The sequence below is a fragment of the Salvia miltiorrhiza genome, chromosome 5, assembly GCF_028751815.1.
Source record: "Salvia miltiorrhiza cultivar Shanhuang (shh) chromosome 5, IMPLAD_Smil_shh, whole genome shotgun sequence".
Lineage (NCBI taxonomy): Eukaryota > Viridiplantae > Streptophyta > Magnoliopsida > Lamiales > Lamiaceae > Salvia > Salvia miltiorrhiza.
Genome location: NC_080391.1, coordinates 2,967,114 through 2,979,829, shown reverse-complemented (window position 1 = coordinate 2,979,829; position 12,716 = coordinate 2,967,114). Strand labels below are relative to the sequence as shown.

At 32.9% G+C, this 12,716-nt stretch overlaps 1 protein-coding gene and 1 long non-coding RNA gene across 4 annotated transcripts; one reads left to right on the top strand and one right to left on the bottom strand.

The window, feature by feature from the left end:
* The first annotated feature begins 7,972 nt into the window (after positions 1-7,972).
* On the top strand, positions 7,973-9,696 carry LOC130985113 (uncharacterized). Its single transcript, XR_009088899.1, has 2 exons — positions 7,973-8,695; positions 9,317-9,696. It is a non-coding gene; the product is annotated as an uncharacterized LOC130985113 (long non-coding RNA).
* LOC130985112 (nuclear transcription factor Y subunit A-7-like) lies at positions 9,674-12,084 on the bottom strand. 3 transcript variants are annotated; one of them, XM_057907889.1, is made up of 6 exons: positions 11,601-12,084; positions 11,437-11,487; positions 10,928-11,073; positions 10,457-10,558; positions 10,225-10,389; positions 9,674-10,081 (listed from the first exon to the last, which is right to left on the bottom strand). In XM_057907889.1, exons 1-6 carry the CDS (start codon positions 11,608-11,610, stop codon positions 9,908-9,910), a joined length of 648 nt encoding a protein of 215 aa, XP_057763872.1. In that variant the 5' UTR covers positions 11,611-12,084; the 3' UTR covers positions 9,674-9,907. The 3 variants fall into 3 exon arrangements, with proteins under 3 accessions (XP_057763872.1, XP_057763874.1, XP_057763873.1); XM_057907891.1 differs by having other exon boundaries at positions 11,923-12,082; XM_057907890.1 differs by having other exon boundaries at positions 10,934-11,073; positions 11,601-12,076.
* Positions 12,085-12,716: the final 632 nt, after the last annotated feature.

The following is a 12,716-nucleotide window of genomic DNA, read 5'->3' as shown; positions in this document are numbered from 1 at the left end:
GTTATAGTTGGGACGGAGGGAATAGAAACTAGATTATATAACCAATCAAATCACAAATCAAGCAACCAAACTAATATAAACTAAACTAAATAATCAAATAAATGAAAATACAATTCACATATTGTTAATAGACAATTTAATATCTTAATTTTATTGCTTGAACTAGCCTACCTCAAAGGAAATGATAAATCATTGTTAATTTTCTCTTTGTAAATCAATATATATATATATATATATATATATAGGTCACTAAAGAATATATTTTTTCTTTAAGGAATTCATATGAGTATTAAGTAAGCATTAAAAATAATTTAATTTATGCTACGCGTGAACTAAGTGCAATATTTATTGTCCAAAAAGTACAAAACACATGTACTCACGTGTGAGTAAGAGGTATATTCATATTGTGCATTTTATCTTACACATTAGCTTTTTAATGGTATCATTTCATGAATACATCACCTATTTCAAATCATTTTATTAACTAAGATATGAATTGTACTTGTGTAATACTACATTTTAGGTAATAAATATTACTCTCTTCATCCCATTGGTAATGATTCATTACTTTTGGGTACTATTATTAAGAAAAAAAATGATATAAAATGCTAGAGACCACAACTTCTGTGAGTGAAGGCGGTTTCCTTTTATGGAATAAGCCATTATCAATGCGACAGATTAAAAAAAAAATGGGTTATTATCAATAGAACGAAGAGAGTACAATTTAGATTGCTTTATTGTACTTGCATTACACGAAAATAATGTATACGTTACTTTTACTCCTAATATGTTGTGTTATTCACAAAAAATATGTGTGAAATTGCATCAATGTACAACAGGTCGATATCCAAATCCAAACACATAGTCATACTATTATATTTAAAACAAAGATCAATAAAATTACAAATATATCATTAAATGTGAATTTTAATCAAAGGTTAATAGTTAGTTTTACTTATTGCCAACAGTAAAAAATAAAACATACTCATTATAAAAGAAAAATATAAAAACTACTCATTTTGAACTTGAAAGAATAAAATTGTCCTTACTAAAATCACGAACTTTGCTTGATGTGATCGACCACTAGGAATATGATGAGCATTAGTGTATTTGTGGTAAATACTTTAATGCTCGACATGCTCGATCTCAGCGAGTTGAATTACTGGTAAATATACTAATACTCGATGTGCTCGACCACTGCGAGTCAAGCAATCGACAATTAGTGGCCGAGCATTCTTAAAAATGGCTTGACATACTCGACTATTGCAAGTCGCCCAATCAAGCATCAGTGCAAAATAAGCTATTGTTCGACATAGAAAAAGTCATAAATAACTTCGAAACTTTCCTTTTTGATTCGTTCCAAAAAAACTATTCATTTCTTTTATTTGTGGATTATATCTCAGCACTAATAATACCATATTTACCTTTATTTTTCATCTTTTCATCACTCTCAATACCTTATTTCCCTTGTTTTCATGTTTTTTTCTTTTTCGTCTTAAAATCCGTGTCATTCTTTTTACAAAATTATTTGTGACGCGGAAGGAATATATTTTATATAAAATGAGTATTTTTTTGAATTTTGTATTATAGAATGGGTATATCCTTTTTTCGCTTTAATTAATCTCAAGATAAAATGGTGTGACACAAAACTATCATGTATTAATACATGGTGATGAAATTGAAATCTAATAAAACTAGCTTTGGGTGGATCAACCCGAATACCCGGTTATTATACCGAGTTGGATCTGAAGGTGGGCCAATATAGCGGGCATTGGAAAAGCTACATGGGCCTGACAGGCCCACATGCTTCAACCCATGAAAAACGAGGTATAATAAATAAATGCACACCGTAATTTTATGATTATTATTTTTATAGTATTTGATTATTCCGAAAAATATTTAAATAATTCAAGATCCAATATAGTAATTAACAAAGAATCTCTACTATACTTTTCTAGTTCTAGAAAGTTACACTTCATGTCAAGTATCTATCTTCTCATGAGTCATGAATAGACTTTCTTTTTTTGCACGCTTATAAAATACATACTTGATATATTGCACAAACTAAAAAGTAGTGTTATTTTAAATAAGGGAAACTTGTGGTAAGATACACAAAGTTTGAACAAATTCTGATTTTACACAAAACTTTTGAAATTTGAAATAAAATACTCAATGTTTTAATGTTTTAATTTTTTCTGATTTTTTTCCCTGATTTAAAATTTCCCTAGCTAATTTCTTTTTATAAAAAATTGATACTACAGCCTAACACAAAAAGTTAATTACTCGTACGTATAATGCACTTAATGAACTCCGCAATTCAATATGAAAATAAAGTTTTCCCTTGCAAGTCGCAATCAAACATAAATTCAAAAGAAAAATGAAAATAAGTTGTAATAGTTCAAAATTTAGTGTATTTAATTTCAAATTTAAAGGTTGTGAGCAAAATTGAAATTTTATTTTTATGTCATCGTGGATTAATGTTGAATTGCGATGGAAACCTTTATTTTCATATTGAATTGCGAATTTTAAATTTAGGAGGATTTTAAATTGGAGAAAGATTAGGAAATTAAAATTTTGTATATTTATTCCAAAATTCAAATATTAAGAGGGACTATATTGAAGAAAAAAAAAGTATGTTTCGATGCATTCTCTACCAAAGAAACTAGATTGTAATATTGGAAAATTATACAAGTAGTTGCGATATCAGATATGTTTGTTTGTGTGCATGTGTATATTCTTTAGTATATATTGCATACTATTAATTAAATAAAGGAAATACATACGAATTAATTATTGATGTCCCAGCATGCTTCCATAAACATGATATCATTATTACGTTTTCATGCACTAATTTTTTAGCTGGAAATGGGACCCTTGAAGCACTAACACATGTACAAATTTTGAATTTATAACCTTAAATTCTCCTAATTATAAGTATTCTAATTGGTCGATTCCTCCTATAAGATTCATGTCAAATGCTTTCGATTGCCCCTATAAAATTGGAATATGACTCGTAGTTATTATTCATGAGTGTGTTGGATTCAAGTATGATTGACTTGGATTTGTATCTCAACATTATAATTGAAATGAATTCGGAAATGCATTGAAATAGAGAGTTTTATTTTTAATTGGTGAATGATGAATAATCTACAATTGATAGGTTACAAATTAAATTTAGTACTAAAATTTATTGATCATATGACAACTTAGTCCAAATCTCGTTACAATATTTTTTGTGTCTAAAAACAGACTATCAAAATTGACGGAATTGATCGTTAATTATGGCGGTTAACAGGACTGATCGTCAAGATTGATGTTTGACAAGGCTCATCGACAAGGTTGATGCGGAGCATAGCTCCAAGATTAGTGCGAAGTTGAGCTCCAAAGTTATTCTGAAGCTAAAACTCTCTTTTTGTCTTGTTATTTTATTTTTAACTAAATGCAATCCGCCTTTACTTTAATTTCCAATATTTTGTTTCCAATTAAATTTGATTATTCTCCTTAACCAGTAATTTTTATTCACTAGGCTTAACTCAAAAAGAGGAAAATAATGCCATGATATCATCTACGTGAAGTATAGATTTATGTATGATGTAAATATAATGAAAAAATTAACTTATGGTATACAATCATATAAGTATCTTGTTACATGTAAATGTATTTTGAATTTATTTATTTTACTAAGGCGACACGTTGACAATTTTTTCATGATTAGGATGAGGGCCATAGAGCTTCTAACAAAAGTTAGACGGCAAATGTTTTTTAAAAAATTAGAAAAAGTATAGGGGCCAAATTATATAAAATCACAAAAGTTGGGGCATGTTGTTATTATAATAACATTAAGTAATTAAAAGCTTATAAAAAAACATTAAGTAATTAAAAGAAAGACAGGTCAGTGAGGTGGGCCCTGCGTATTTTCTAAATTTGTTAATTAATTAATCATTTATGATAATAAAAATTGGAGTGACGGGTTCTATAGATTAGTAAATCGAAATTAATTGAGCCAACTTTAAACGAAAACAATAGGAAATTAAGGGAAGATATAAAAGCATGTGATTGCATTAAACAGTGGAATAGATATATAATAGGCAGTTTCATGGTTACTTAGCAATGATTATGCTACTAAGCTACGTCCATTGGCTTCGATATTAGGGTTGTTATTCAACTAAAATTTTGAAAATTAATAATCAAGATAAAAATAAAAAAAAAGGGACCACGATCACATGAATTATAGTTCACTATTTACTTTAAATTAATAAATATACAGGGAAATAAACAACGTAGTTATTAAAATATATAAATTCAAAATTATCATCATAATCGAGTAAACTTATGAGTAATATACATGACTCAAATTATACAACATGTTATTCTTTTAAGAAATTTCGAATTTTAACAACAAAATTCAATTATTTATTAAAATATATGAATGAATTTTTCTTATTTACTCGATTTTTAACATTGATCTCATTTCCTTTAAATTGAATACGAGGTGACATATCTGAAAGATGATTAGGATTCATCGACGACAATTCAGTACGACGTCGTACCTGTTCTCCACGAGCCATAATCATCTTTCAGATATGCCAGCTTACATTCAATTTAGAGGAAATTAGGATCGATGTTAAAAATCAAGTAAATATTAAAGTTCATGTATTTTAATTAAAAAAAATTAAAAATTCATATAAAAATTCGAAATTGAAGAAAAGTTGTGTATTTAAACAGTAACGACCCTTTAAGAAATATAATAATTTGGTCTTTCATGGATAAACCTTAATTAGCAATATAATAGGAAAAGTTGAAACTTGAAAATGAGGTGGGGTTTTAAAATCGTGTGAAATGATGTGATTTAGGAGGCTTGAAGATGACACCCCTTTTTACCAGGTATGATAAAATTAGAAAGCTTGATTAGCACTTTAATAAAAGTAGTGATTTATTAATTATATATTTCTTTTAAAGAGTTAATGTAGTGTTTGGCTATTCAAGTTTTTTTCATAGTGAAAGTCGACCGCCAACCACCATTAAATTTTGCAATACTCGAAAATGTTTGCCACCACCACACATATATTTGTATTGTGCCTTCACTCGAAAGAATCCTAAGAGGTAAGAAAAAGCAATTGACCTTTAGATTTTTCACAAGGTTGACATTTTGAATAAAGTGTTTCACATTTTCAAAAGCATCCAAAGTAATGTAGAAATTAAAAATAGTATACTCCCTCCGTTTTTTTATAAGTGTTCTATTTAGCTCATTTTTTTGTTTCTTAATAAGTGTCCCATTTCAAAATTTGAGAGTATATTTATGGCATTTGTCCTATTTTATCCTTATTTAATACTTGTAATTAGTTGTATATATGCATTTATTATGACAATTACTAAGGTTACAAATGTAAAATATCTTATTTTATTGGTATGTGTATTTTGACGACTGTGGACACTTAATAAAAAACGGAGGGAGGGAGTATATATTATGGGTGATTTAACGAGACTTATAATTGACATTAATGGATAATGTCTTCTTTGTTGGAAATATAATTACCATGCAAAAATGGTGTAATAAGATATAGAATTCGAGAGCTTTTTTTTTTTTTGCAATCCGAAAGAAAATAAACTTTTGAAGAATTAGATTTTATGTCGGCGACTCGATTATATATTTATATATGTACACATTGCTTGTTTCACTATCACTTCTATAATGATTAATTAATCCATTAAAAGATAAAAGGGGGAAAAAAATGGACAAGGCAATTTGTATCTTCTTGTCTCCCTACATATCCAAGCTCATGATGAATGTGGACAGTAAAATTTGTGTTTTTTTAATTATAATGTGTATATATACATTATTTACTTAACTGAAGTATCACAACGAATAAATTATAATTGTCGCGTTTGGTGTTCTAAGATCTTGTTTTTAATTTCTGTATAATTAGTATAGTAATCATTTCTTCAATCTTGGTATTACAAAAATACTCCAATACTAGTATTTTCCATATTAAAATTTAACAAAGAGCATATATTATATTTTTTAAAAAATTATGAGAAAAAAGAAGAAAATTTAATTGGAGCTCAGTTATAAAATCTACCACGTAAGGGCGTTGATATAACATTATGGACATATAACTGGAAATCAAATCATCGAACTTTTTTTGGATAAGAAAAAAATTTCATTAGGGTACCAGTGATGCCAAAAAGAAAACAGCTACATCAGTTTAGTAAGTAAACCCGAAGAGCACCAGTCATCAAAACTACAAACACTCCCAACAATCTTAAACTCACAATACCAACTCCAACTCCAACTCCGAACTTTAACTTTCGACACAATACTTTCAACATACCAAACCTTACCTTCGAAACGACTAAAATTTGCTTCCAAACCAGCCAGCAAGTACACATCCAAAGTGCTTTAAGTAGATTTCGGATCATCGAACTATTGAGTATTGCAATAAAATGCACTCCTACAAATTATAAATAATTTAAAATATTTTGCCAATAACCAATTAATAGCTAGTCTATAAACTATGATATTCACGTTATATATATATATATATATATATATATATATATATATATGATTTAATAGTTTAATGAAGAAAAAAATATTTGGGTGTGTGGGGCAGAAGAGGCCCACCATATGGGTCAGGCCCACTTGTTAATGTTCCCATTGCGTGATTTTGCAAAATTAAAGACAAAAGTGTGAGTCGCTTGCAGCCCAAAAGGCCTCCTTCTCTCCTTTTTCTCATGCACCAAAAGTGTGTCTTTGTGTGTGTGTGTGTGTGAGAGAGAGAGAGAGATGTAAAATGGAAGCAAAGTCATGGAAAATTTAAAGAAATATGGAGAAAGGTGGATGGTGGGGCTTGAAATAGGCTCATCTCTCTTCTCTCTATCTCTCTCTCTCTATCTCTCTCATGCACATATATGACACTCACATATTGATATTGAAATACAGATTAGATTTCATGGAATGGACAGAGGAGAGTGGGGTCCATGTTTTTGAAATAATAGGAGTTGTAAAGGTGAAGAGCCAAAGAGGGCTCATGCTGAGTTGAGAGAGAGGATAAAAGAAAGAAAAAAAAACTTTATAGTAATAGTAATAATAATAGCAGAAAATCATGGTATAATACTTTGCCATCATTATGAGTGATACCAAAGATTATGAATTTTATTTGTCAACCTTCTCATAAATGGAACAAAAAGTAACCCAATATTATGGTTGAGAGTGACTACTCTTTCAAGTTATCAATCCATCCAACATTCCCAGCTCCCACCTCCTACTTGCATTTCTCGTGCCAAACTTTATTTAATCCATTTTTTTATATATATATATTTTTTAAAAATATTATTTTAAATTATGGGGGGTGGGTGGGGGTACCCTAAATGTTTTCCTATTTTGTACGATTATGAGAACAAGTACCAATCTTATATTAAAGAATTAAATCCACCATCGAATGTAGATTGGTAAAAGATGTTAGGTAGGATACTAAATTTTTCATTGTATTATTCAATTCATAGCCTTACTTCATAAATGCGTGTCATACACATAAATGCAGAGTTTGACGTAGAAAAATAATATTGATTGCTAAAATTAAAAATTTCGAGAATAAAAATGCAGCCGACGTCTTTGGGAGGGACAGCAACCAAATTAATAATAAAAAAATATTCAAATTTAATTCAATAAATACATGTACGACCAAGAAAACATTTCAAACGTGTGGGGGATCTCTAATGTCACTATATATATACCACATAAATAATCATAGAATAAGATATGAAAAAAATTAAAAATTAACAATCAACACGTAGCAACAAATAGATTGGTTTTTGAATTTTGATGATTATTCAATGTACAATGGGTGGAATGAAGAAGACAAGAATGCATGTTTCAATGAGACAAAAACCAAGAACAATAACATGGGATGGGAGGTTTAGGCAAACTAGAAATGATTTCAAGAGAAGAAAACTTTGGGAATATTTGTGGATAACATATTATAAGAAAAAAACAAAAGTGAAGTAATTGTGATTGAGTTGAAATTTTTGAAGGAGGCACCCTATCTATACCCTTTGAATTTGGTTTTGATTGAGAGATAATTGGCATATCATGTTTGTTCGAATAAGACACGCAACACACTATCATTATCTTTCACAGTTTGGTCAACACCTCAACACTAATCATAAATTAATAAATCTCACTAGAAATATTTACGGCACGAAATTAGTAGCGTTTATTGTTTAATTAATAAAGTTGACACGTTACTTTACGAGTTTCTTTTTAAATATTAGGGGGGGAAATCGTTTTGATTTTATGATTTATGCCATTTTATCTCCTTATTGGGCTTAACTCAGCCCGTTTATGGAAATATTTGGGCTGCATAATGCTGGCCCATACCGGAAATTAATAATGGTTGAGCCCGCTATTGTTGAGGCCCAAATGTGACGTGAATTCGATGCAAATCGCGAACCAAATAAACACATCGCAAATCGCGATGAGAGAGAGAGAGAGAGCTAAAACCTCCATAGAAACCCAGGGGAGGAAGGGATTGAGCGAGAAGGAAATGCAAATTGTGTATAGAGATGCATAAGAATAGTGAGGGAGAGAGAGGAGAAGGCGCTTCAATATTCATACAGTGATCGCCGCAACAAGAAGCTCGATATGCGTTCTCTTTGGATCCAGCGAATCAACGCCGGCACCCCTCACCGCGGAGTGCGTCTCTCTCTCTCTCTCTCTCTCTCTCTCTCTCTCTCTCTCAGGTTATTCCATTTATTTGAATGCAATGTGGTTCTTGCTCGTCGCTTAAATTTGGTGGTCGGTTTTATTTATTGGTTGGGATTAGGGAGATTGTGTTTGGGGAAAAAAAGAAAAAAATGGATCGTATTCGAGAGATTTTGATTGATGTGATAAAGAGAATATGCAATGCAGTGTGTTATTGGTGAAGATGCATTTGTGTGTGGATTGGATTTATACAGCAAAAGATAATTTGAAGTATTTTTGAATGAATTCGTTCATACTTTTCTTACCAGTATTGGAAATGAAATGCATATTTCCCTCGCTTTCTTTTTTAATCTACTCTGCTATTAATAGATAAGCTCGACACATTAGGCTTATGGTTTTAGCATTGATGCTTCTGAGAAATATGTAAGTAGGCATGTTTTGATGAGAAAAGTTCTGTGCATATAAGCTTTGCTATATATTATTGGTTCCATTTCAATGTTTTCTCACGAGTGCTATGCAAGGAACAAATGATCATGAGCTAGTTGTGATGGTTGAAGCTACATTCAAAAGTGAGATGCTGCTCTTATCTTTCCAACGTCGTTTCCTCGACAGGTAGAACGACGGGCTGATGAAGGCGAACGATCAATTGAAAGCACTCTTCAGGAACAAGACGGCACTTCGCGAGAAGGAGGGCTTTGCAGTGCTCGTCTCGTTTCTCTTTTTTTTTTTTTTTTGATGAAATTACATTATAAATAATACAAACCACACACACACCCGACCTAGTGGTTATTGTGGCCGAGAGTACTCGAACCTGTGACCTCTTGGACAACAGGCAACCACCCCAACCACTAGGCCATCCCAAGGGGACCGTCTCGTTTCTCTCTTGTTTATATGTAGGGTTGCTATTGGCTAACTTGATACACGACTTTGTTTTTTTATAGATTCTTATAATATATGGACACCTCTAGAGAGAGAAAGCTTGAGTTGCATCATTGCTAGCCAAAAAGAAAAAAAGAGACGAAACTGGTACAGCAACCTGAAATTCACATTCTGCTGAAACACTCCCTACAAAAACCTATAACTGAATGTACACATACGAAACTATGACTTAAAATCTATGAACCATCTTAATGAATCTGCCAAATTCACACGAGATAGTTTCGACTGAGCTACTTATGTTTCGACCCGTTTTAAGCTACATCTTCAGGAGGCACTCTTTGGGGCATCCTTTTCACTGTTGAGGTTGATGTTGTCGTGATATTTCTCGCTAGATTCCACATCTTTCTTCTTCTGGTTGTCGTTCTTTTTCTGGAACCGTCCCCCGTTTCCTCGAGCTCGCCTCAGTGCATGCAAATGTCGAGATTCATGCAAATATGGCTGCAAGGATTCATCAATTATGAAAAATGACTTAATTGGGATAAGGCTTGTTCCAAAATGTCTCCTTATAGCTGGAGTGGCAAGGGGGTTATACATCAAGCTGCTATGTGAATGAATGCGATGATGACATAACTCATTAATACCTTTCGAGGTTTGGAAAGTTTATTTTCTGACTCGGCCTTTGCACGAGATTGGCGACGACGCAAGATGCCGTGATATTGTTTTGCGTTAACAAAGACAGGCTCCTCAACTGCTTCTGATGGCAATGGCACACCAGCTTGCTGAATTCCCATCAATTGCAGATGTACCTGAATTAAGTTGATTTAGAACACTTGGAAACTTCTATTAGGACGAGGAGACGAGCATAGCGAGTACCATAGGCTGCGCAGGATAAGGTTGCGCTGGATAAGGCTGGGTTTCGTACGGAGCAAATATACTCCTGTAGTACGGGTCGGGATATGGGTAAGCTGTTTGGGCCTGCAAATGTTAATAAATTCAAGTAAAACACTGAACCAGCATTCATCAACCATCAAGCCTCATAGGTAAATTCAGTCTCTGCAGTTAATATAGCTGGTTTAACTAAAATGACATCTACAGATGATTCCAAGGAGATTATATAGTTATTTTCTACAAAAAATCAGCCTTGGATTGAAGAGAAACCTGAAACTATTGTCTGGGGAGTTTCATCGAGATAGTCATGCAGCACAGACACTAAGGCATTGTGTAAGAACAGAAACAAAAAACAGATGATTCCGCAATTCAGACTAAGATGGCAACACTTAAGTTCAGCAAGATACGAGGAGGCTCAAACTCATAACACAACACAAGTAACACCATATATAATACCATTACATTTCCAACTCCAACTTGAGCAGGCGATGCATAATGCATTCCTGGTGATGCAATACCAGTGTGACACATCCCTTTTGCAGGAGACGACGGCTGTAGATATGACTCTGTGTGCTTTTGTTGTTCATCAGCCTCACTATTATCTGACAATTATTCATATCACAAAAACTAGTAAGGAAGTGAGTCTACACTGCAAATTCCAAAACAGAGGGCAATAAGATGTAAAGGTGTGATAGCAATGGCAACACTGAGTTCAATCCTGCTTACAAAAAGTCGAACACGGAGGATCCGAAGAGATGCAGCACCACACTGCTGAGTGCTATCTCTGCCTAGCTAGATAAGGTTTTCTAAAGGTCTCACCTACCACTAATCTATGGATGCCGTTTTCTATACAAACATATACCATTACTAATGTATGCTTGCTTTCAACATCAACAACTGCAATTCTTCCCAATAAACCAACAAAATTAACTAGCAAAGCAAGTAATTTCTTCACTGAAATTTACCTGAAAGGCTGTGAACGGAAGATGTCATAATGCTGAATGAGGCACGCAGACCTGCAATGCAGAAACCAGAATCCTATCAATCACAATTAGGCGTCTAAGACGGATTAAATATACAAAACGCATAAAAATAAGATGAACTCAACGAAAGCTCAGCACAAACATACAAGCACTCATCACGGATTTTCCAATCAATAATCAGCTCCGTCAGGATTTCAATCACATTGAATTGACTCAATTGAGACCAGAATTTTCCACTAAGATTGAGAACAATCGGAATTAAATCCAACCAAAATCATCCCCCCTCCGTTTCCAGTAACGCTCCAAACGGCAAATCAAAAGAGAAACCTCTCTCTCTCTCTCTCCCTCCCCCCAATCGATAGAAAATCAAAGAGAGAAAATTAAACAGCAAAATTGAAACGAAAGAGATTTTAGATTCGGTAAGATTGGGGAAGTGATGTTTAGGGTTTGAGATTACGAATTTTTTACCTGAGTGAGAGGGAACTCGATTTCACGGAAGTTGCCACACGACCAATAATTCTCTCCTTTCTCTCTCTCCCCTCCTTTTACTTTCTCTCTCTACCGCTATATATTGCTGGAGATCTTATTCTCTGCAGTTGAATGCAGATAGAAACTGTTGTCTGTATCCGAGGAGCGAGAGAAAAATAAAGCGTGGAATTTCCATTTTTACCACGGCATCCACTTTTGACTGCCACGCTGTAATTCTCTCCTCACACTACCACTTATATCCGCGGTAACTTCGAGAAAATAAATTACTCACAAACCAAAATCGCGCTTTGCAATTGCAATTCATGAAAATCTAAATTAATTACTACCTCCGTCCACTAATTCATGACCTAAGGAGCAAAACACGAGTTTTAAAAAAAAGTGTATTTTTATTAGTTGAGTGGAGAAAGGGATCCACAATTAATGTATTGTTTATTACTCCCTCCGTCTCACTGGACTTGGCACTTTTGAGTTGGGCATGGAGATTAAGAATAAAGGGTTAAGAGTGTAAAGTAGGTAGGGTCCACTTATTTTATGTGAGTAGAGAAAGTAGGGACCACATACTATTTTAGGAAAATGTCAATTCTAGTGGGACAAACAAAAAAGGCAAGTGTGCCAAGTATAGTGGGACGGAGTGAGTAGCTAAGTGGAGAAAAAGTGTATTGTTTTGGGATCCACCAATTAAATATAAATAAAAATTTACTAAAAATGGATAGACCTTGAGTTGGTGGACGTCCCAAAAATGAAAGAAGGCCTTGAATTAATGGACGGAGGGA

Bases quoted from the DNA above. Each gene is read 5' to 3' on its own strand.
- LOC130985112 (XM_057907889.1), bottom strand. The intron at 10,559-10,927 runs GTATTATATATG...TAACATTTGCAG, and splicing joins TTGGAGTTGGAAATGTAATG to GCCCAAACAGCTTACCCATA. The intron at 10,390-10,456 runs GTACTCGCTATG...AACTTAATTCAG, and splicing joins CTTATCCTGCGCAGCCTATG to GTACATCTGCAATTGATGGG.